The sequence below is a fragment of the Oryctolagus cuniculus genome, chromosome 4 (assembly GCF_964237555.1).
Source record: "Oryctolagus cuniculus chromosome 4, mOryCun1.1, whole genome shotgun sequence".
NCBI classification, from domain to species: Eukaryota; Metazoa; Chordata; class Mammalia; order Lagomorpha; family Leporidae; genus Oryctolagus; species Oryctolagus cuniculus.
In genome coordinates, this window is record NC_091435.1 from 152,957,857 (window position 1) to 152,984,377 (window position 26,521).

The following is a 26,521-nucleotide window of genomic DNA, read 5'->3' on the forward strand; positions in this document are numbered from 1 at the left end:
ACTTAGTTTAAATTTAAATAGTCAAATATAGCTGGTGTCTATCAAACTGGACAGCACAGGTCTATAGTTTACAAAGAGAATTTTAGCAATTATTAAAAAATCCAAAAATATCAAATGATAGTATTAAAATATCAAAGTTTGATTAAGTAGATTATTTCTGACGTTTGGCCCACATTTAAGCCTCAAACAAAATTAAGCATTAAATGAGAATGTTCCATCTTTAAAAATCTAACCATGGCATGGATATTCACATAGCAAACAGAAAATAACTGACAAATATACTAACCAAAATGTCAGCTACAATAACTAGAAACACGAAAGACTTAAAAATTGAAGATAATGGCTAACATTTCCAACAATCAGATAAATGTTCAAATATGGTCAGTTAAAATGATAAAAGTAGGTTACAGAATTTTAATCATTTAATTTGAGAGAGAGAACACATTTGAAGATGAGACTATTTGGCAATAGCTTATAAATGTTAATTTGCAAATGATGTCATAGATGCTGTATATATATTTTTAGAATAGACCTTGACAGACCAAATAACATACTTCTTTGGCAACTAATATGGAAATAATATTTTTTCTTGAACTCATTATTTCTCACAATTTTAAATAATGCTGAATTTCATTTAATGTTAAAACTTTTGAAACATGGCAAAACTTGTTCAGAATACGTAACTGAAGCTTTGAATTAGAATTGCTGTAAATTGGAAGTTCCTTGATTTACTTTTGATTATCAGTTTTTTCAATAATAAAAGCGGAAATAGTAAATTCATTATGTTGAGATACAGAACACTTAATTGAAATGAATGTAAAACCCTTTGAGGCCGTAAAGAAAAGGGGGGAGGGCCTAGTGGCATAAAAGAATATTAAAATTAGTTGAAGGGAGAGGCAACATTTAATACACTGACATATCCAAATCAATTAAATTCAATAACAATGTGGCTAGTGCTGTGGCTCAGCAGGTTTTAAAGCCCCCATCTGCAGTGCCAGCATCTCATATGGGTGCCAATTAGAGTGCTGGCTGCTCCACTTCTGATCCAGCTCCCTGCTAATGTGCCTGGGAAAGTGATAGAAGATGGCCCAAATTCTTGGGCCCCTGCACCCATGTGGAGATAGCTGGAAGAAGCTCCTGGCTCCGGACAGGCCCAGCCATGGCCATTATGGACATCTGAGGAGTGAACCAGCAGATGCAAGATCTCTCTCTGTCTCTCCCTCTCTCTGCAACTCTTTCAAATAAAATAAATATTTTAAAAAAATGAATAATAATGACAAAAACACATCTCATAAAGTCAAATGATCTTATTTAAACTTATACTAGAAGGTTGATATTAGTAACTTCCTTCTTTTTTGTAGATTTACTTATTTAACTGGCAGGGAGGGAGGGAAGGAGGAGGGGAGAAGGGAGGGAGAAAGAGAGAGAGAGAGAGAGAGAGATCTTCCATCTGCTGGTTCACTCCCCAAATGATGCAACAGCTAGGTCTGGTCCAGTCCGAAGCCAGCAACCAGGAATTCCGCACAGTTCTCCCACACAAGTGCAGGGGCCCAAGTCTTTGAGTCGCCCTCTGCTGCTTTCCCAGCCTGGTGAGCAGGGAGCTGGATTGGAGGCAATGGCTTCATCTGATGCCATAACAGCTCCTGTTTGTGAGCTTTCTGAAGTACCCATAGCCTGCCTCTATTAAAGCACCAGTTATTCTGAATTTGAAGTTTGTTTTTTCCCTGCTTGCTCTATTAGACTTTGGAGTTCTTAAAGGTCCATGTTGTATTTATCTTCACAACTCCAGTGACTCCTAACCTGAAGATATTAACATAAATGTTCTGAATGCATTGACAGATGAATCTAGATAAAACCCATGACCAAAGAAAACCCTAAATGCTATCGTTATGAAGTCATTAAGAAAATGCCATTGAACTCCAAATAAGCACAGATTACTTATAATTCAAGACTAGAAAATACTTTGTGGTGACGAACTCAGCCCTTGAAGAATAAATTGCCAAGAATCCATCACAGAGCAGTGGAAGGAAGCAGGACGGAGTATGGAATATTCCAAAGCACTGAAAAAGGAAAGCATAACACTTGCTCACAGAGTAATGCTGGATCACTGGTCTAAAAGGGAACTGAGTATGTGTTAGGACTCACGTGTGTGCAGGCCATGGGGAGTCACAGAGGGTTCTGAAGTAGGCAAGTAGCAAGACTGTAAATGCGCTGGGAGAAGTGTGATTACAATACATGGAAAGGACTGGATGTGGAAAGATAGTAGACCCAAAGAGAAAAATTAAACAATTAAGGGACTGTATGTAAGAGGCAAAAATACTTGAAATAGCAATAAAAACGGAATAAAACTAAAGAACATAGGACTGTTACGTCTAATGATCCTCTAACCTGTATTTAAAACTATCAGCTTTATATCCTTCATTTCTCTACTCATGGTCTTTAGTTTAAGTTACGAACATTACCTGACTTGGAACACTGCCAATAGGCTCCTAGACCCTATTCCAGGTTCTGTTCTCACATTCACCTTCATCCCACTGCGGCAGCCACAATTATCTTTTTAGGTAAGACACCCCTGCTCAGTACTCACCAATAGCTGCCAATTGCAATGGAAATAAAATGCAAACTTCTCACTGCTGTAAGACTCTGTCTAGCCTTCGCCCTCTTCTCAGATTCCCCACTATACATCAGCTGGCTGTGGTCACACCTGTCTTCCTTTTGTTTCTCTCAACATGGAGCTCATTTTCATTGAGACTTCACGTTCCCAATTCCCTCTGCCAGAACAATCTCCTACACTCTCACATGTCTAACTTTTAAAATATTTTCACATCTCAGCTCAAATATCGTTTGTTCAGAGATGCGGTCTCTGATCACAAGTCCTAAGGTAGCCATCTCTCTAGCAGATTCTAAGTATCCTCCTACCCTGCTTTATTCTTTCAGAGTAACCATCACCTGCAAGTTACCCTTCTCTTCCTGTACATCTCAGCCCTGCTCCTCCACCACAGGAAAATACACATTCTGTGATAGGAGGACCTTGGCCATGTCACTCACCACTCTGCTCCCCTCATGCAAAGATGAGACTGGAACATAACAGATAATCAAGGTACATTTTACAAAGTCAAAATTCTAATTACAGATTCTAGGGTACGAACAGCACTGTACAAGCTTCTCTGAGCTGTACTTTGCTTCTTCTCTATGTTATGAACTGCTTTACAGACGGGATTGAGAGACATGGACGTGAGAGCATGTTGCACCTTAGAAAGACACACAGTATAAAATGATTCAAGCAGTTCAGATTTTGTGATTAAGCAATTTGGTGGCTTTAAAATTAGACTGACCACTTTACTTTACACACTAAGTTCTTTGCCAGAACATGTATGGAGAGGAGGCTTGGAGACTCACTCTAAACATGGACAAGGCCATGGACAGCCTTCAAGGAAGAAAAGAGAGGGAAGCCCTCTAGCTACAAATGAACTTACTGCATTTCCTAAGTGCTTTCTCTGAATCTTGGTTTTACAATGTTAATTAAAATATACTGGTGGAGAGAGGTCTGAGAAAAATTTATTTATATATAATCTGTATTTGTACCTTAATATTTTTGTATTTTATATTGTTATGAAAAAAACACAGAAAACAGAAAACCAAATAGCTGAAAGAATACAGTTTTCAAGAACTGACACCTGGGGCTGGTGTTGGAAAACAGTAGGTTAAGTGGTTGCCTGCAACAATTGCCTCCCATAGCAGAGTGCTGTTCCCTTTCCTAACCAGCTTCCTGCTAACATGCCTAGGAAAACAGCCAAAGATGGCTCAAGTCCTTGGGCCTCTGCTACCCATGTGGGACACCTGGATGGGGATCCTGATTCCTTGCTTCGGTCTTCCCCAGCCCTACCCACTGCAGCCGCTTGGGGAGTGAACCAGTAGATAAAGGATTTCTCTCTCTCGTTTCCTTCTCTGTTCACTCTACCTTTCAAAAAAAAATAAATAAATAAAATAAAATCTTTATTTAAAAAAAAGAACACTTTGATATTACACTGTGCAACAGAAATATTTGAGCCAAGTAGTCAAAATGCTGAGCAAGCTCCCAACCTCACTTCCTGTTTGGTGTGGCTATCAGAGTTTTATCCACCTCCCTCCTTCCGCCTTGGTTGCTGTTTCTTTTAACTAATCTGGCTCCCATGGCATCTGAGTGTGTGAATCTGCATAGTTGCCATAGTCCCTCCATTTCCATTATCCATGCATGGAGAGATTAATTAAAATCCTAGTTAGGAGACAGACCAATCTTAAGTTGTCACATTTGTAACGATAACTGCCTAGGAGTTTTTAAAAGAGATACCTTTACTGCTTGGTTAACAATCAATGTTAACATTCTGATTTTATGAGGTCTGCTTTACTGCCTGATTGCCCAGATACTTCAATGGTTACTGAGGAAATGTCTTCTTCCGTTTTATTCAAATATTTCTTGTGTGTCTCTTGAGTGACAATGCAATGATGATGTACTTTCTGGAACTGTACACTGGAGAGATGAAACAGTGACACCTGACACTTTTAGAGTAGCCTCCCTACAGAGTGAGCTAACTGGGCACCTCAAGCCAACCAAATGCTCTCCCTCAGCATCCACAGTTATCTATAGCTGTGCTTACTTGGAACTCTCAGTTCCTCTGAATGATTTTCATTTTAAGATAGAAAATTCCATCGTTAAAATGCAGGTAACCTTAACAGCAGACCACATCATCTGACTATTCAGTTTTGGTACAGGGGAGGAGGTGAATGTGGAAATCCAGAGGTCTGGGTATTGTAACACATAGTAGGAGCTGAAATCGGAGCACACGGGTAAGGCTACAGAAGGATGTAGAGGAAGCCACTGGGGGTACTCATGACATTGTCACTGCATCCATGGCTAGTCCCAGGCCCTCGTGATTAAATTAACCTTACTAATATTTATGTGATACCTTACAGTTTAAAGCATGAACCTAATTTACTAGCATTACTACATCTACAAGTTGAGCATCTCTAATCCAATCCAAAACTGGATTTTTGGATTAGGGATGATGACTCAGGAAAGTCAATGTAACTATTCTAAAATCCAAAAAACTGCAAAATCAGAAACATTTCAGAACCCACAACTTTTGGAGAAGGAATACTCAACCTGTACTTACTAATCTACAAAAGTCCTGAGAGGTGGTCACTATTACCTTCATTTCATACCCATCAGAGGAAATTGAGAAGGAAAGATGTTGGAAGTAAACTGTCCACAATTAGAGAGTAAATTAGCTAAAAGCCACTCTAGGATCTTCTGACACAGATTCCATGTGCTTCCACTGGATGACCAAGAATGATGAAGTCCAATATCTAATAGCTACGGACATTACCCACGTGCTAAATGAACTTTTCTTTCATGATGGAACTACTGAGCAGAGGAGAGAAGAGGCTGCTTACACAAATGAATGGTCTCAAGAGGAAGAAAAATGAGAATAACGGTTGTTACTTAAAAAGTCATTTGGTAAGAAAGGAATTCAAACACAAATAGCAAGAGATAAGTTTTTCTAGCAATACCAATATAATGACTACACAGTACAACTTTATCAGATTCACATGACTTCAAATAACTGTTGGGCATTGACAGAATTGATTAAATATTATTTTAAGATCATCAGCACTACAAATGTAATTTATTTTTTTAAAGGGAACATAGGAATCTGTATGCTGGGAATGGAAAATAGTATTTATTAAAATATTTGGCTAAAAAACTTTATTGTTAACACAAGTAGAATACTGCATTTAATTAAGTATGGCTCCTCTATGGATTTTGCATTTTGCTAAAATTATAAAGAAGTGACACCAACTTGAATTATTGGAAATAACTTGCAAACAGTTCTACATACGTTCTTTTGACATCTTGTTCAATCATTGATCGAAGTTCTTTATCTTGGAAGAATTTGTTCCAAAGACTCTGGAATAAAAAGAACAATTCATCTGAAATAAGCTCACACTTTTGTTGACTTTTATGATGTCAATTTAATAACTTTTAAAAATTCAAGAAGGAGAGAAAGAGGCAGGTAGTTCACTCCGCAAATGCCTGCAATGGCCCGGGCTGGGCCAGGTCTGAAGCCGGGAGTCAGGAGCTCAATCCAGGTCTATCCTGGGTGGCAGGAACTCATCTAGTTGGACGATCACTGCTACCTCCCAGGTTCTACCTTGGCAAGAAGCTGAAGTCAGGAGCCACAGCCCAGAATACAAACTCAAGTAGTCCACTGTGGGTCCTAGGAGTTTTAAATGGCATCGTATACCACTAAGCTAAAACCCCTCCCCTGCTCCAATTTACTAATTTAAATGACTAGATTTACCCTTCCCTGAGTTATTTTATATTTCAGATAAGAAAACTGAGCTTATGCTAATTTTTATTAATCTCAAAAGCACATCCTTATTCTAATATCAATTTTTCCAGATTGTTATTATTGCTTATATCTTAAAAAATTTCTATTACCTATATCAAGTGAACAATATTTTGACTGGTCTGTACTTGCTACTCTCCTAAACAACAAAAGGATTACAGTAGGAGCCATTGGCCAAGTGCTCCCAGCTTCAATCTGACCTGAATAACCAATGCACTAAGAAAGGCATGTACTGTTTTCTATAAAGGTTTTTTTTATAACCTAATAGGTTTTAAGTACATTTTTTTTTTTTTGACAGGCAGAGTTAGAAAGTGAGAAAGAGACAGAGAGAAAGGTCTTCCTTCTGTTGGTTCACCTCCAAATGGCCGCCGCACTGCACCAATCCGAAGCCAGGAGCCAGGTGCTTCCTCCTGGTCTCCCATGTGGGTGCAGGGCCCAAGCACTTGGGCCATCCTCCACTGCCTTCCCGGGCCACAGCAGAGAGCTGGACTGGAAGAGGAGAGACCGGGACAGAATCCGGCGCCCCAACCGGGACTAGAACCTGGGGTGCCAGCGCCGCAGGCGAAGGATTAGCCTAGTGAGCCATGGTGCCGGCTCTATGTACATTTTAAAATGTGAATCTATGGAAAGTTTTAAAAATTACTTGCTGGTGCTGTGGTGTAGTGGGTAAAGCCACTGCCTGCAGTGTGGGCATCTTATATGGGTGCCAATTCAAGTTCTGTCTGCTCCACTTTTGATCCAGTTCTCTGCTATGGCCTGGGAAAGCAGTAGAAGATGGCCTGAGTTTCTGAGCCCCTGCACCTATGTGGGAAGACTGGGAGGTAGCTCCTGGCTCCTGGCTTCAGATCAGCGCAGCTCCAGCTGTTGCAGCCAACTGGGGACTGAACCAGCAGATGGGAGACTTCTCTCTCTCTCTTTTTCTCTCTCTCTCTCTCTGCCTCTCCTCTCTCTGTGTAACTCTTTCAAATAAATAAATAAATCCGAAAAAAAAGTTACTTGATTATTTTATGCTGCTGTACCGAGGACTGAATTATGCTAATCATATACATAATCGGGGGAAAATATATATTAAAGAGAAACTCTCCCCTCCACTTTTTCAGGTAAATAGAAATCAGAGCAGCAGCAATTCAAGAAGTTACACAGTATCTTGAAAGTAGCCTGCAGTCTTCCCTGGAATATGAGTAGAGGTAGGCCTGATCTTTTCCTGTATTTGTTTTCTTCCTCCATATTTACTTCTTTCTCCCTGGGAGTTAGGCCTTCAAGATGAACCCTTGTCTGTCCTCAGCCACCCTGTCCCCTGCAGCCTTGGCAACCTGGCTCTGGCGTCAACTTCACGCTCGCCTGTAACCCTTCCTTCTCAATGACCCCTGGGACATCTCTCGGTGCCTTTCTGCAGAAAGAGCTCCTACACCTCCTACAGAACACAGTCCGGCAATATCCATCAGGTTTTAGCATTACCGTATGTGCAGTAAGAAATACACTGGGTATTGTAACACAGAACGACTGGTAACTGGTCACACTGGCCTTTTCCTACAGATAAAAGAGGCTGAGAGATGAATACAAACTTTACCCCTTCGTCCTGTGAAAGGGGATTATTGATCATCAAATCTTGATGGCCAACAACCTTCCTTGGGTTTGTGATATGCTGGGAAAGAAAAAAACACAAAGATCAGAGATTCTGACCCATACAGAATACACAAGAAAACAATTACATCAATTAAATTTACTATTTACTTACTATTTCTTTAATGTTGCTATACCATGCTCTTAATTCTTTAATTCTACTTATCCACTGACTTTTATCTTGAGGAAGAACACAAAGAAATAGCTGTCAAGAAAAAAAACAAAATCTTCATACAAATCATAATAAAATGTGAAACTAGGCCAAACTCAATCACCTAAAAATTGAAAAGAACTATGATATTTATGATGTCTCATGTCAAAACCCTCTCCACATTTATATTAAAAATTAAGAAAAATTTACTGAGGTTTGAATCATACTTGAGTATGATTTCAATGTTAATGGAAGTGGCAGGGGTTATTAAGAAGCACAAGGTCCAATGAGTCAACTCTAGGTATAAGGCTCTGTTTTAAAACGAACAGGTCATGAGTAGAGAAAAGCAGTGTGGGGACAGAGGTCACAGTCTGCAACGTGAAGTGATTCCTCTTACAACAACAAAAATGTAATTTATAACTGGCAATCAGCTTAGAAAACAAGCACTCTTAAAAAGACAAATCTGATTTAATTTAGTTTAATAAAACATTAAAATAAATCTGGATTTGGGTTTATTTTTAGCAAATGAAGAATACTAAAAGTTAAACAACAGGGAATGGGGGTGGTATACAAATATTTGTATACAAATATTTTAGCAGCAGGTCTCCTGCCTTTACTGCTGCATATAACAGAAGAAAAATGTATTTTAATTATTAAATCTAAATTATTAAATCTAAAACTGTCCCATATATCATGCATTTCTTACTGTCTTTACTTGCACAGACACAGTATGCTCAATTTATGCAGATAATCCTAAAAACTTTCGGTAGAAGTCATTTTAGAAGCCAGTCTAAATCCCAATTAATTCATTTTTGGAGAACAAAAGAGGATACTATTTCAAAGCAATTAAAAAAATACCAGTTTTGGTAACCACAGGCTCTTTCCTTCAAAGACACTAACCCAATTTCCTTCTACTTCTCCTTGTTGCCTTGACTTCTGTGCTTTTAAACAAAAGAAATGTGAAAAATTCTTTCGATCCTCTATTTATGAAAAGAAAAGCGAGGATGACTAAATGATGACACTTGATACAGTAAGAACCTGCAAGCTAATTGCCCCCTCCCTTTCCTGCCCAGCTCAAGAATTTCTGCAAACATTTTTGTAGAACACAGAAGTGTTGCTCTGATTTTTGCGCCATCAAAAGAAGAAAAGATGGTTATTTCAAATGATTGCTTTATCATCACCAGTTACTCAGGACTAAGGTGGTTCAATCGCATTAGGAAATGTCCTGTGAAAGATAAACAGGAATGGCCAAACACTGGGAGTGAAGTCGCTTGGAAAATTCAGCGATCCCCTTCATGGGTAATCTTCCAGGGCACCAGGTAATGTGTTGATCTATTGCAATCACAAACTGTAAATAAATATTTTCTTCTTACCTTCCAGCAAATGCTGCGGAACCTGCTGCTTCTCAGCTGCCCATGAATCCCCTTCTGCCTTATTGTTGCCAAGTAATTGTTGTTTACAAATAGTTCTTCCCATTCTTTCCTACAGGAAAGAAACCAAAGCACGGGAATCCCTTTGTTAGAATTCTTCTGCTTAGAGAGGAGTGCTACAGGAAATTAATTTTAAAACAAGTCTAAGAAACGCAACTTTTAAAACGTGTATATTTAGTTGTGTACTGTTTCTGAATGCATGGCTGTCTTTTTGGACACAGTTCTTCTGTAGATTTAATGAATATGTAGATAGCTATAATTATGCCAGCGACTGAAATTCATAATGTCTAAGGAGGCTATTCCATCTCCACTAAAATGCTGGTAGTGCAGTTCAGTGAATAAACAAAAAAATGAATATTAATATAAATACTTGACTCCAAATAAATACTTGACTGCCAACGACATATTTCCTCAAAAAAATACACACAAAAAGGTGAATTGTTGATTACACTGAATTCTCACATGAAATATTCGTGTAGATAAACTTGTTTCTCTTTCATGTTAGGCTGGGCAGTTAAGTATTATAAGACTACTTTCTTTAGCTGTTACTGCTATTCACTATTGAAATCTCTGCAACTTCTTTCTACATGATCAGTTTTAAAATTTTAACAGGTGCGGGCAAATTTGAAAAAAAGCATCAAAAAATTAAAAAGCCTCACTGTAAAAACTGTTAAAGGCAAGCCTGAATACCTTGCAGTACCTATGGCTGAGTAGATAAACAACTGAAATATGCCTCCCAGGCATGCAGACACCAGGGGCCTAACACCTGTGCCTCATTAATATACAAGTAAATCTGCTCTACTGGGAAACAATTGGAAATTAATTGTCCCAAACCATTTACTGAGTTTGAATAAAGGAATTAGACCTATATTCCCTGCATTCTGCACCAAATCAGACATCAAGAATCATTTGTCAACAGTGGAGGCAAGTAAGATCAGCTTTACGAATTTTCTCTCAAATTCCATCATGCCCCAAATAAGCCTGTAATTTAAAATTTATCATCAATGCTGAAACCCTGGCAACAATATCTTGAAAGACTTGCTGAAAAGCAAGCCACTGTAACCTCTAGTCGTCCTGTACACGTGCACATGCAGTCACACCCACCAGACCCTATTCATCCGGGGAAGGGAAAGGACAAGCTTGCATACTATGCTAACAGCCATGAATATAACTGACTGAACACTAGAAGCTCAAAAATCTGACCTCCAGAAGTGCGACCAAAGACAACGGCCCACTCCCTACTGGCAGATGCAGGATTTCCAGCCTTAACCTGGAACATCTATTCTCAATCATATCCCTTCCGCCAACAGGGACACACATTCTAACCCCATGCTGAAACTCATGCATTTCCACCACCATGCCACAAGAATTTCTTATTATCACCCTATTAGCAAGAAAAAACACTGTATTTTAATTTTAATTTGCATTTATTAGTGAAACTGCAAAAGGCTCATGCTTTTGGAGTCATTTTATCTTATCTTTTAAAAACTTCCTTTCTTGTCCTTTGCCCACTTTAGGCAGTACAGGATAATGGTTAAGAGCATGGAAAACAAAGCCACACTCCAGAATCAACAAAACCAGTCCTACAGTTAAGAACAGTACACAATTTACTAGCTGTTGCAGCATAAACAAGTTACTTAGCCTCCCATGTGAATTGCAGTAATAACAGCATCTTAATTTCTTCAACTGTGAAATGGAGTAATAGCATCTATTCAAAGAATTATGATGAAAGCTAAAAGAATATATGAAAAGTCTGGAGAAGGATATCCAACACAAAATGTTTTTAAAAATTAATATTGTTGATGAGGGTTGGTGTTGTGACATAGCATGTAAAGCCAACATCTACAATACCAGCATCCCATATGGGTATCAGTTCTTATCCTGGCTGTTCCACTTCAGGTACAGCTCCCTGCTGATGGCCTGAGAAAGCAGAAGAGGATGGCCCAAGTGTTTGGGCCCTGCAGCCGTGTGGGAGACCTGGAAGCTCGAAGCTCCTGGCTCCTGGCTTCAGCCTGGCCCTGCCCTAGTCTTGTGGCCATTTGGGGAGTGAACCACCCAATGGAGGATCTCTTTCTCCCGCTCTCTCCCTCTCTAACTCTGCCTTTCAAATAAACAAATAAAGCTTTTAAAAATTAACATTGTTTTTAATAATAATTATAATACTGCTTCTATTTTAGTATACCTTATTGATTCAAGAGGAAAGTTTTTTATACATCAAAGACATCACACGTTTATCAGCCAGAACTTTTTTTATCAAACTGTCTAGATTTTCAAAACATTGAAGGTTTTTAATTCATGTATAATTTAGATGTAACTTTATGTTCTCTTGTTGCTTTTTCTATTGTTAAGAAACCTTTAATCACTCTAAGGTCAAAGAAATATTCACTGAAATCTTGGTTTGTTTTCTTTTTAACCATCTTAAATCATTTGGATTCCTTATAGCTCTTTAAATATTTTCTACTTCTAAACAATTTCATATACACTCAAATCTCATACTGTTGAAGTTTTTTTTTCATCCAGTTTTTGGTAATAATTTAGACAGGATAAGCAATCGGCACATATGCACATCACAGGAACACATCTCAGAAACGCATGAATACCTGTAGGTCTATGAACAAAAGGAACAAAAGGCACAGATTCAAAAGTATTTTGAGTTCCAACAGAAATTCATGTGAAATCTTGCAGTGCTATGGCCTGGAAACACTAATAATTCTGGATACTAGTCGGAATATGAAGGACTCCCTCAGTCTTCCAAAATAAAGACCTATTCATAGGTACCAAGAAACTATGGAAGTACATGTAGGCACAGCTGGTGGCTAAATTCATTGCCATCTTGTCAAGTTAAGCAGGCTTTTAAGGTCAAGTTACACACTACTTATGTAATGAAGGATAATTATTTGTTAGCTTAAATAAGACCCTGTACCTTGATTACAGTGTTGGTACAGAGAAAAGGAGACTAAGGCATGTGAATTGGAAACATTATCTCTGAAATTTACAATCATTTAAATGTATTCATGGGTACTTACAGTTCTAATTAAGGCATAACATCTCACACTGATGAAGAGCTCTAACAACAGAGGAGCAGAAAGGCCACAAGACAATCTACTCATTGTCTTTCCCTAACATGGAATAGTATTTCATCAATAAATTGTGACACGTGGCAAATAAACATTTATTAAGTACCTGCTATGTCCTTAGCATTCATAGAGGGTTTTTTTTTTTGAAGGATTAAGTGAAGGGAGTGGAACAATGGATGTATAAACAAATAATAATATGATCGATACAAAGTACTCTAATAGGTATAGAGGAGAGAAAAATGGTTTCATACTTCAAAATTAAAACTGAAGTTATAAAATAATTGCAGCACCTTAGAAACGTCCCAAGCTATTAGCGGTTACGCGGACCCCAGAAGGAAAAATGCTGAAAGGTTTAGCACTTCTAGAGGAGCTAGGCCCAAATGAAAGCTTCTTACATCATAAAATGAATAGTGGGCCTTCTCCTAAACTTCAGTAACACATGGAAAAAGAATGGGGAATATCAAAGAGTCAGCTGTGGAATTTTTCAGCTTAATTAACAAAATAGAAAGAAAAGGAATTGCTAAATTTTGTCATATAAAAACATATATATATATATATACACACACACACACACACAACACACACACTTCAAAAAGTTCACACTTCAAAAAGTTCATAGAAAATAGTATTAAAAGACAAATTTAGGGGCCGGTGTGGCACAGCAGGTAAAGCTGCCACTCATGATGTGGGCATCCCATATGGGAGCTGGTTCATGTCCTGGCTTCTCCACATTCAATCCAGATCTCTGCTAATGTGCCTGGGAAAGCAGTGGAGGATGGCCCAAGTCCTTGGGCCCCTGTACCCATAGAGGAGACCAGGAAGAAGCTTCTGATTTCTGGCTTCAGCCTGGTCCAACGTTGGACATTGCAGCCATCTTGGAAGTGAACCAGCAGATGGAAGATCTCTCTCTCTCTCTCTCTCTCTGCAGCTCTTTCAAGTAGGTAAGCAAGTAAGTAAGTAAGTAAGTAAATAAATCTTTTTGTTTAAAAGGACAAGTTTATTTTGGTGCAAAAATTTCAAAATTCATGCATAGTTCTTTCTTTAGACACATTTTTCATGAATTTTTTGAATACTCACAATAGACGTATGTGGAGAAAAAGAGTGTGTGGGAGGGAGGGAGGGAGGAAGGAAAAGAAAAAGAGAGAGAGAGAGAGCACAAATAAATAGCAAAACTCTAACAATGGTGTCACTAAAATGCCAAAAAATCTATTTATGAAAAAATATTTTACATAAATCACCTCTACCCTCTAGAATAACCTTCCCAGAGAGTGTTTTTAATCTTTTTTCCAAATGAGGAAACTAAAGTTCAGAAAAAAATAAATAACTGGTGGAGAGAAAAAAAGAATGGCAATTAGAAAAGGTACCTCCCTGGAGTAAGATGGAAGACAAGAGACACTAACAGGACACATGACACTCCAGATATTATGGGCAAAATTGCTTCTAGCAACAAGGCAAGGTTGAAATCTGTGGTTTGTTCCCCAGATTTTTCATTTTGGAGTACCACATCTAAGGTCATAGGGATAAGGTTTCACCAGTCGCACTGTGAAGGTAGGTTAACAGCTGTTGTGAGGGTTCATAACCTGGGTCATTTAGGTGTGCAAAAGCCTTGAATGGAACAGTTTAGAGGGATGGGCATTTAAGGATTCCTTTTAAAGGCTGGAGTGCCGTCTAGCGGTAGCTATTCTAGCTTGCAGGCATGGGTCCCTGAAAACAATCAGCACCCAAGTTGGGAGAGGCACCCTATGTAGGTTTCATTTCTACACTGATGCTAGTGGACCAGAGACTGTCATGGAAGCACTATGTTGAGAAGGACTCTCAAAAGGAACACTGTGGGCCGGCGCCGCGGCTCACTAGGCTAATCCTACGCCTTGCGGCGCCAGCACACCGGGTTCTAGTCCCGGTCAGGGCGACGGATTCTGTCCCGGTTGCCCCTCTTCCAGGCCAGGCCAGCTCTCTGCTGTGGCCCGGGAAGGCAGTGGAGGATGGCCCAAGAACTTGGGCCCTGCCCTCCATGGGAGACCAGGAGAAGCACCTGGCTCCTGCCATCGGATCAGTGCAGTGCGCCAGCCACGGCGGCCATTGGAGGGTGAACCAATGGCAAAGGAAGACCTTTCTCTCTCTGTCTCTCTCTCTCACTGTCCACTCTGCCTGTCAAAAAAATAAAATAAAAAAAAGGAACACTGTGACACTGTGCCTGACTACAAACAATGGCCGTGAGTGCCACCTTCATTTCTGAGGGAATCAAACTTTCACAGCAACAGCTGATGCCCTCCCCCTTAAGAAGACCTGTTCAGACAGCTTCATCTCCTCCAAGAGTTTTCTATGACATGGAAATCCACTAGACTATGCAATGAATACATATAAATAATAAGGAAATGCAGCTGATGATTACAAAGGGATATATATGCCTAATTATATTAATGTAATAATTTCCAAAGATATGAACATAAATTGGTATGAGACTAGTTAGTATTTTCTAAATTTAATTGTTTTAAAAACAAATGATGTATAAATGACTAAATAATATACTAATATAGGAATAGAAAATATTTGAATTATTGTTCCAAATGTGATAACACATTACAGAAAATTATACTGTATCATATATGATAGTTTCCATCCTAATTCTGGGTATCTTTTGGACAGGAATCAATGTCTTTATGGATCTAACTTAAGAAAGGCAAAAAACTACAATCCTGGCCAAGAGTGTAAAGACGACGTCATACAGTCTAGCAATGAAGATCTCCAACACTTGATTAAGGAGAGATACTGGGCTTCCACTGATGATGAAATTAGTGAGTGTTTCACAGACGAGATCAGCATCACGGGAAGCTGAGCAAGTTACAGAGAGAGATAGGAGACAGATCCTGGCTGTGTGAACCTACTGCTAAGAGGACAGTGCTCAGAGCCAGTCCCACAGTTCAAAAGTCAGCCAGCCAACCAATCACGCTCATCTCACTGAGATCAGTAGAGAGAAAACGAAAAGGCCAGGGCAGGATGAAAGTGACCATTAAGCAGGACTCAGTCACAGGCAGATGGGTGGAATATCTGAAGCTGAGGAAGCCAAAGGTCAGATGGCTGAACTTGATACTAAAAGGTTCATTTATACACTTCTAAACCACTGTATTAATCATGTCACACTCATTTTTATCAAATGCAAAGAAAAAGTGAGACAGTAAATTTCTGAATGTTTTTAATCTTTATAAAATATATTAGTGAAAGACTTCTAGCAAAGAATTATTCCAATATTCCATATAGAATAGTAAATACTTTTATACCATTTTAAAGGTGCGATTTTAAAAATACTATTCAAATAGAAGAAGGAATATCTAACTTAAAATTAATGGAAATATGAGAAGTGTAAATTAAGTAAGTCAGCATCAGACTGTAAAGTGTGGCACCAGATATGGGTAAGCTACAACGTTAGGACTGCAGGTGCCAAGATCAACCAGATAAACACTGATGTTATCTATAATTACCTCATTTTTAGCTTAAATCACAGGTAATGAGGGAACTCAGAGTCTCTACAAGGCAATTAGAAACTGTACTGGCTTTTTTGCTTCCTGTACCAGGAATTTTTAAAACTTACTTTTATTTAAGGCTTTTTTCCCTCCATAATGAAACATCAGGGCACATCACATACACATTTATAAATACATATAAAAACAGAATGCACAATTATCCAGCAGCCTAAAATGGATTTCTTCGTATGTCTTGATAAAATATGTTCCCATATGAGGAGGCCCCACCGAAACAAAAGCAAAGAACACTTCACTGCACGAGGGACTGACTGCTAAAGTTAGGACGATTTTAGGTTAAGGTTTGAATTGAGGAATCCTGAGATTCCACCTCCATATCCACAAGGACATAAAGAACTGAATTAAAAAAAAAAAAAAAAACTCATGGACTGTCAGATATAATGCCTGATTTTTGTACAAAAATATGCATTACTTCTTTCAAAAATAAAGTTTAGCAGCCTCTAAAGTCACATTAAAGTAGGGAAATTCAATTATACTTTTATAAAAATAATCAAGAAAATCTGTTTAACTTTATGAAAAAATTTTTACCTTGTTTTTTAATTTTATAAAAACGTAGTATATAATAGGGCATCATGTTACTTTTTAAAAACAGGATCAACATTAGGAATGAGGTGAGGAAAGGACCCTGGACCAGGAAATCTCTGTGAAATTATCTGGAGTGAATAAATTTTCTATTCTGAGTTCTGCGGTGTCTTTTGATTTTTTTTTATTTACTTGAGAGACAGAGAGATACAGGGTGAAGCAGAGATAGATGAAGAGAGGTCCCATCCAGTAGTCCATTCCCCAAATGCCTGCAACAGCCAGGCCTGGGCCAGGCCAAAGCTGGTAGTCAGGAACTCAATCCACAGCTCCAATATGTTTGGTAGGGACTCCAGTACTTTGGGCATCACCACTGTCTTTCAGGGTGCACCTTGGCTAGAAGCTGGAATCGGGAGCTGGAGCTAGGGATCCAAGCTAGGTACTCCAATGTGAGATGTAGGCATCTTAACTTCCAGGCTAAATACTTGCCCCTAATGGTATTTCTGATACAATAAATACGTCAGGAAGAATTCCCTCCTTTGAGACGTTTCTCTGCATATCTCCCCCACTCTCTTCTTACTGCCACCCTACCTCATTTACATTGGTATGTAGGATAAACAGCATAAGCCTGATGTCTAACTTTCTATAAGAAGGTAAAGAATTGGCCAAACAGTTTGTAATGTAAGTAGTACTGAAAAGGAAATACTTGTACGTTCAAGAACAAATCATTTTCCAGGAATTTAAAAACAGGCATTTATTTAGTAAAATCTTAAGTCCTAATTAAAAGGTCATTTTATCTCTCTTTTTTAAAAAAGACTTATTTATTTGAAAGGTAGGGTCACAGAGAGAGAGACACAGGGAGATCTTCTTTCCACCAGCTCCCCTCCTAAATGGTCCCAACAGCCAGGGCTGAGCAAGGCCCAAACCAAGAGCCTGGAAATCTTGGCCATCCTCTGCCGCTTTCCCCAGTGGGCATTAGCAGGAAGCTGGATTGAAGGCAGAGTATCTGGGACTCAAACCTGCCCTTGATTAGAGTGCTGGGGTCACAGGAGGTGGTGGCTTAACACACTGCGCCATAATGCTGGCCTCCATCTTATCTCTTAAAGCATGTTTTCCAACACTAGATGGACTTATGGGATATCATACAAATAAAAATATATGTTTGTGAAAAATACTTTCTTTTTAAAGATGAAAATGAGTTATATATTAAATGAATCCATCATTCACTGTACAAGTCCTACATCGTCACTATCCAACAAAATTTTCTGAGATTACAGAAATGTTTTATAACTAACTGTCCAAAATGGTAACCACTCATCACACATAGTAACTAACAAGTTGAAATATGGCTAATGCAGCTGAAGAATCACATATTTGATTTTAATTAATTTAAATCAAAATTCATATGGCTAATAGTTCCCATATTGGACAGTGAAGCTCAAAATGTTTTAACATTGATAATACACACACACACACACACACGTGGGTTTAAAGCGAAACTATTAAATTTCAAGGAATATAAAGATAAATATGCACATGATACATACTCATATGCAGTACAACTGGAAAAAGAAAACAAACATTATAAGTAAAAGGAGTCAGATATTTGACTTGGTGATTAAAAAGCCAGTTAATGTGCCCACATCCCATATCAGTGTCTGATCTGAATCTCAGTTCCACTCCGATTTCTAGCTTCCTGCTAATACACATTCTGGGAAACAGCAGGTGACAGCTCACGTAGTTGAGTCCCTGCCACCTAGGAGGGGACTTCAATTGGTTCTCAGCTCCAGTGTCTGGATAGCCTGACGGCCACTGTGGCATGCAGGGAACCAACTAGGGGATCTAAGCTTTCTCTCTCTCTCTTTCTTCCTCTCTCTCTCTCTGTGTATGTTTCTGTGTGACTAAATACAAATCAATTTTAAAAAGCATTTTTTTTAAAGTTAACTAATACATGTGGTCAAATAAATCAAGGTAATTCCTTAAAAGATGCTTTAACACAGTATGTTGTAATTCTAAGTGCATAGTGGCACTAGTAAGAACTATCAGATACATATGTAGTAGTTTCTTATTCTTTCCTGTCTCTCTCATTGCCTTTTCCCATGGTATTTCTATCACCACCATCCTCAGCCACTGCCTCCTCTCACCAAACTCTTCTCACATACAAATGTGAAAGTGAGGAAAGTCCATCTTCAGTGGCAGCAGTGTTACAGTGCTAGTTCTATTAGGTACCAATGGTGGGCAAAGCTGGAAAGACCCTGACCCAGATATGGATATAACCAGACTCTGCAACAGATTGTCTAAAAGAACCAAGAAAGGACAGGTTAAAAAGAAAACAAATGGGTCATGTGATAAGCTTTAGTTTAAGGTCAATTATGGACTTCAGATTTGTTGGGATTAACGTATTTGAATAAACAATTCACGTAGGCTTCTGGAGATGCATATCACCACCTAAGCCTCCTAAAAGAATTCACTAAAAATCATGACAAGGTGAACATCCCTTATCCAAAATGGTTAGGATTCAGAAGTGCTTCCAATTTTTTAGATTTTGGAAGATCTGCATAGACTTTACTGGTTGAACATCCTTCATGTGAAATACAAAATGTATTCACAGCTGAAACTTCAGGATTTCAGATTTTTATTATAGTTTTAACACTCCATTAATTAAAAAAATGCTTACATACAGTAATTTCTCAACTACCTGGCATGATGAAACACCAATGAATGCCACACAGAAGTGATGTTTTCCCCTCTACACAAAAACGGTCAAAGTATCAATACATTCCAAAACTTAAAAGTTATTTTTGTCCACATGTGGTGTACATTTGGAAGATACACGGCTATGTGTCCCTACATTAAATAATGGTTTTTTCTGTACACCTCTCCATTCTATTTTCAGAGGCATTTCTCTTATGCTCATCGAGGTTATCTGTACCCAATCTATTTAATGCTCATACAGTAGTTTCCCCTTATCTGCAGTTTCGCTTTCTAGGGCTTGTTATGCCTGGTCAATAAGGATCCAAAAATATTAAATGGAAAATTCCAGAAATGAACAATTTCAGAGTTGTAAACTGTACGTGGTTATGAGTAGTGTGATGAAATCTCACACCATTTTGCTCTGCCTTGCCCCGTGCATCCATGCTGTGCACACTACCACCCATTAGCCACGTGGGAGCCATTTCAGTCATCAGATTGGCTGTTGGGGAGTTATAATGCTTATGCTCAAGGAAACTTTATTCTGTTTAATAATGATTTCAAAGCACAAGAGCAGTGATGTGGCAATTCAGGTAATCTCACAGAAAAGCAAACTAAAAAGGTGAAACAGTTTGACTTAATAAAAAAAAAATACCCTGAGGTTGACCTACATTAGGGATGCATCTTTGATCTGTGATCTTGTGAGGGAAGAAAAGGAATGTCACGCCAGTTTTAGCCTTGTGCCTAAAATTACAGACGTTTCAGCCATAGAGTGTGATAGTAAGGACTTAGTTGGGAGAAAAACAGATTAATTTTCTGTGGTTTCATGCATCTACTGATGCACACAATCTCCTGAGGTCTTAGAATGTACTAGGGAGTAAGAGGAGACTACTGGACGTTAGCTTTTAGAATTATCAAACCTATACACCTTCGTCATTTGCTCAGACTTTATACTTAGTGCATATTTCAATCTATTTCAACATCATAAACTATCATCTTCTTAAATTTAAATAAAGGGAGAAATGAGAAATAAGACTAAATGGAAGAAAATAGAATTGATTGGTAAGGCCTTCCTGTGATGAAATATACTTTAATCAATAGACCTTTCAGCCATTCATTCTGATTATATTCTGATTGGTTAGAGCTATTAGAATTTAAAGTGGTTTATTTATTTTATTTGAAAGGCTGAGTGGTAAAAGAGAGATGATTTATCTATGGGTTCACTCCCCAAATGATCACAACATCATGGGATGGGCCAGGCTGAAGCCAGAAGCTAAGAACTCCATCTAGGTTTTCCACATGGGTGGCAGGAAAGTACTTGAGCCGTCAACTGCTGCCTCTTGCCTTGGCAAGAAGCTGGATTAGAAGCAGAGGCAGAATCTGACCTCAGGCACTCTGATACAAATGCGGGCATCTCAAGGGGTGGCTTAACCTGCTGTGCTGCAACACTCATCCTAAAGCTATTAGAAATGTGACCTTTAAATAACACATGTTATTAAAGCATATCCAAAGAAAAGCGGAGCAAATAGTGAGGGAAAGTGTTGGGGAGACATCGCATCACTTGACCTAGCACAGAAATCAGTGGTGTGGATACCTGACTTCAGTCCTGTCTGTTTCTCATGAACGTTGGTACTCCAGTGAGAGGTGTATTTTTCCATTCTTTTTTTAAAAAGGTCTACTTATTTGAAAGGCATAGGAAAAGAGAGGGAGGGGGGTATCTTCCATCTGCTGGTTCACTCTCCAAACGGCTGCACTGGCTGGGGCTGGTCCATGCTAAAGCCGCGAGCCAGGAACTTCACCTGGGTCTCCAGCATGGGTGCAAGGGCCTAAGCACTTGAGCCATCTTCCACTGCACCATCTTTCCCAGAAGCATTAGCTGGACGTGGGTCAGAGTTGGAGCAGCCGGGATTTGAACTGGTGCCCATATGGGACGCCGGTGCCATATGCAGCAGTTTAACCAGTTGTACCACAGTGCCAGTCCCAGGAGTAGCATTTTTCTTACTAATTTTTAAAAAAATAGTTTCTTCAAATCACAATGAAAGATTAACCATTTTCTTATTATTTCCTTTTCCAAATTAAATTTTCATCAAAAGTCTAATGTTAGCTATAAGTGACCCTTCTGCGAAAATTTTACACTATTTTAAAGTTCAGATACTTTAATAGAACCTAAATCTGGTCCTGATATTACCTTTCGTATATTAAATTTGCTAATGTGTTATCCATATTTCTAATAATTTGAGTATTCCCAAAATGAATGCCATCCAATTTAATTATATGACCACAAATATATTTATATGAACCAAACAGATGTTCCAGAAATATTATCAGAAAATTGAGGTTTAACACCAAAAAAAAAATCTCATTTTTCTATAGAGCCTTTTAAAGTAGAACAATTAGGTAGTGATGGCAAAATTACTTGGTTACACACACACATGCAGGAGACTTGGATTGGATTCCTAGCTCCTGCTTTTGGTTCCGGCCATGACAGTCACTTGGGGAGTGAACCAGTAGATGGGAATGCTCTTTCTGTGTCTGTCTCTGTCTCTTTCTATCTCTGCCTCTCAACTGAATAAATAAAATACTCTGCTTAGAAATGGCATCCAGGGATAGAGAGGCAGGAAAATGGTGGTTCCTTCTTCAGAAATCAGCAGCAGCCCTGATGGCACAGGAGAAACAGGGGCAGTAGTAAAAACACTACACAAACCACTTTGGCTTTGTTCATTTCTGCTACTCCCTTCCACCCTCTCGCAAATCTCTCATATGGGAAAAAAGTTTGACTTACAAAGTACAAAGGGGATAAGTAGGTGCGGTAACACAGAGGAAGGGTAGAAAAAACAGTAGTTACCTTGGAGAGTGTGAACTTATTATTGTGGACTAAAGAAAATCCAAAGAACAAGAAGTCTGTGTCTGGTTCTATGACAACAGAATTGTGCTGTTCAAGAAAACTTTAAGAACTTGAGGCCGGCGCCGCGGCTCACTAGGCTAATCCTCCGCCTGCGGCGCCGGCATCCCGGGTTCTAGTCCCAGTCGCTCTTCTCTCTGCTGTGGCCCGGGAGTGCAGTGGAGGATGGCCCAGGTCCCTGGGCCCTGCACCTGCATGGGAGACCAGGAGAAGCACCTGGCTCCTGGCTTCAGATTGGCGCAGCGGGTGAACCAACGGAAAAAGGAAAACCTTTCTCTCTGTCTCTCTCTCTCTCACTGTCTAACTCTGCCTGTCCAAAAAAAAAAAAAAAAAAAAAAAAAAAAAAAAAAAAGAATTTGAAGCACATTTTAAAAAGAAGTGAGAGTTTAGAGTGTGCAACTATCCTGTTTTGCTTCAAAAAGGCACACACATGAATTAGTTTCCTAACCTGAACTGGTTGATTAGAATAAAGTCTTTGGAACTGTTTGAGAATATGTCAACCAGACTCAACTACTTCTCTAGCTCTGAACACTGTACATATAACCCTAGAATGAAAACTGTATCCCTATGTGCAGATGATACTGGGACATATTTTAAATTTCAACATGTTTCTCAGTAACAGGCTATCTTTTTTAATATAATAGCTATATTACTGATGTTCCTTATATATCTAGACATAGAATACCCATTATCAAATATTTTACATAGTATGTGATCTCATTTTCAACTCTCAGTTAAATATTTTGATAAGATTTGAATATAGCTTAATTTAAAACTTCAATATTATCAAAATAGCAGTTTCTCCAAAGTAACACTGTCACTACATGAAATAGATACTCAGCTATGTGAATATCCATATTGTGGGGTCACATTAGTTATCTTTATCAGTAAGGTACAATTTTGTCATTGACCAAACTAAAACTAAATCCAGCCCATTCTAATTCTGCAGAAGAAACCAAAAGGAATACATTCCTAAAGAGCAGAAAATGAAGACTGCGTTCTTATCACTCATCTCCCTGCAAACTCCTGCCCCTCTAGAGTGCTGAGCAAACAGATCTTCCTCCCCAGTACCATTTAATTTCAATTCCCCCACTTGGTCTTTTCCAGTTTTGATAAAAGCCTCCACTGTAACCACCGTTACCAGCTGCGTTCGTTATTTCCACGTTTCTCTCCTGCTAAAGCAGGAGCAGTACAGTAGGAGGAGTTTGTGTTTTCATCCCTTTGGGTCTATTAGTTTTAACACATGGGCTTGTCTACAACGGAAGTACAAGAAAGATATGCCAGATGACTGAAGATGGATTCTCTTGAGTAGGGAGAGAGAGACAGACAGAGCTCTGAAAAGTATTTGAAAGCCCTGGATTCAAAATAATAAGAAAACTAACTGCAGCCACTGTGTCCCAACAGGCAAGGCAATGGGTATACAGAATAGACAAATATTAAAATTCAATTTCTAATAAAGTTTCTTTGCAAATTTCTCCCTGAAACCATATTTTTGAGTATAACAACCTGCTGTGAAGTCAAATATCAGGTAATGAAAATTAAATAGAATTCAATATATTACTACTAATCAGGCTAGTAAATACAGAAGTTTTTATAAATTTTTAAAAAATTCTCCACTTTTGAACATGTATGCAAATTACTTCAGTAGTATTGACCAAATATGTAAGTGATGTTATGTATTTTTACCTCCACACCTACAACACACAACACACTAATATATATTACCAGCAGTGACCCATGGCACTGACAGGAAGGCATTTCCACCTGGAATACAGCACCAGCAAAAAAAAAAAAAAAAAAAAAAAAAGTCGTCTGTGTAGGGGAAGGGACTGATTCAGAGCAGCTTGTCCTATGTTTCAAACGAATGCCTGTCTACTCAAAGATAAACGCTGCCACGCCTTGCATGATGGGGCTTATGGCTGACTATGTAACAAGCTTGAACAATCTTCCCCCTACAGCCTAGCAGAAGATAATCAAAACGGCTTGAAGTGGTTGCTGAAGGAAAGGAGCTCACACTGTAACAGCAGGGTCAAACCAGCTTGGTTAGTTAATTCAAGACTATAAATACAAAAATAAGTTAATGTAAGGCTACAAATCCAAAAATCAGCGAATTTTTTAAATGGAAGGTAATAATTTCAGAGTCTTAAGTAATCAATTAGTTCAGAGAGATTATACTCATACAGTATAGAAAATCAGATACTGACCAGTTCTACTATCATTTGTTAAGAAGACATGTTCATCATTCAAAAATGCTTCTTTCTCCTCCCAAAAGTGTCTCCACTGTGGAGATTACAACAAAAGGTAGTATTTTGTGTTTGGTTTCTGAAAACTACAAGGTCACACACATTGTACTTCCTGAAGTCATAACTATCAAGGTGTGGTGCTTCTGGAGCAATTACAGAAACTAGAAATAAGAACATCTGATAATGAGATTGTTAGACTCAATATAAGAACAGGTTACATAAAAATCCACTCTTTATAAGCTACAGGTAATTATAGATAAATCAGATTCTTAAAATACTCATTTATTACCAATTTAGAACTATAATGTTTTTTTAAAAAAACTTTTTGAGATAAGGGTCGAATTTATCAGGTGAAAAAGTTGATTGAAAGTTAAAGGAAACTTTAGAAAGGAGAGGGAAAGGACATATGAAGAAAGAAAACTTGTTACCTACTAACTATATGTTATGTAATGGGGCCAGGGGTTCCACACAATTTATAGGTGACTACCACTGTATGACATAGGTGCTATTAAAAATCTCATTTTACAGATGAGGTAATTAGCAATCAGAGAGGTTAGCTGCCTTGCCTCGGGTTATATGTTTAGTAAGTGGCAGAGCTAAGATGTCAACTCTGTCTCACTTCCTTGTGCTTTTTCCATTTTGCTTCCCTAAATCATGTAGCTATTCTTAAGAACTTACAAAGTTTGTATAACATAATTATAGATTCACAACAAAATACAGGCGACAAAATGAAGTCAGGAAAGCAATGCTATCAGAAAAAAAGCTGAAGTCTAGTTCCTGCTTCCTCCTCTGCTACCTACTAAGGCGTGAAACTGGAAAAATAATTCAAATCCCTAGGCCTTGGGACTCTAAGATGGTGGCATGGAGGGGGGAAGGTTTCAGGTTGATCCCCCTTATCTGTAGTAGAACTGCCAGTAGATTAATTGATTCCAATCAGCTCATATTATTAAACACAACAAAATAAACAAAATTTTATTGTATGAATCTGACTAGAACCTAAATTTCTGAATTTTAAATCTTGTTGCCCAAAGAACCCAAAGAAGGCTTGTGTCCCACTATCACTCTCTCCTCTAATACTCTGAACCACTGTTTATTATTTAAATGAGATGTATGACACTCTTATATATGAATGTAAGAGGTACTAAACCAAAAAAATGTAAATGATGGGAAGGTACTTCCTGCATCTTCTCAAGTTACTGATAATTACAAAGATATGTAATAATCTTTACTATCAAGACTTGAAATCATTTTAAAAATATACTCAGCAGTTCAAGAGAGTATAAATTAATGTATATTTCTTCTTGTTTAAGAAATGATTTAACTTCTAGATTCAAAAGGCTAAACTAACTGTACTTTGAAAACTTCTCCCTGGAAAGAACCAAATGGCTGGTGAGTAAGATATTCAAGTGAACATCTCCCAGCACAGATATTAATTTGAATAGCTGTTCACAAACTAAGTCACCTTCGCAAAAGCCAAGGAAGCAAGGTGACCACAGAGCCTCCTTTTAGTATTCTAATAAGGCACCGAAGGAGGCAACACGGGGGCACTGGGGCACAGTGAGTTAAATCACAGCTGATTTGGGAGCTTAGGTTCCTGTCTCAAGTGACTCTGCTTCCCAATCCAGATCCCTGCTAATGCAGCTGGAACAGCAGCAGATGATGGTCCAAATGCTTGGGCCCCTGACACCCCTGTGGGATACTGAGGAAGTTCCTGGCTCCTGGCTTTGGTCTGGCCCAGACCTAGCTGTAGAGGCCATCTAAGGAGTTGGCTGTACAGCTTGTGATCCAGCTCCCTGCTAATGTGCCTATGAAAGCAGCAGAAGACAGTCCAAGTATTTGGGTCCCTGCAACTCATCTGGGAGACGCACACGGAGTCCTAGGCTCCTGGCTTCAGCCTGGCCCAGCCCAGGCAGTTGTGTTCATTTGGGGACTGAATCAGCAGATGGAACATCTCTTT

At 38.7% G+C, this 26,521-nt stretch overlaps 1 protein-coding gene across 9 annotated transcripts in view; it reads right to left on the bottom strand.

Annotated features, from left to right (window-relative positions):
• TBC1D5 (TBC1 domain family member 5) overlaps positions 1–26,521 on the bottom strand; it is a 602,613-nt gene that overhangs the window by 258,764 nt on the left and 317,328 nt on the right. For all 9 annotated transcript variants that reach the window (XM_070072843.1, XM_017346738.3, XM_008266048.4 and 6 more), the window contains 4 exons: positions 9,537–9,645; positions 8,128–8,217; positions 7,960–8,034; positions 5,880–5,947 (listed from right to left, as the gene is read on the bottom strand). In XM_070072843.1, coding sequence (XP_069928944.1) covers positions 5,880–5,947; positions 7,960–8,034; positions 8,128–8,217; positions 9,537–9,645 — 342 coding nt within the window. The remainder of the gene's footprint in view (positions 1–5,879; positions 5,948–7,959; positions 8,035–8,127; positions 8,218–9,536; positions 9,646–26,521) is intronic.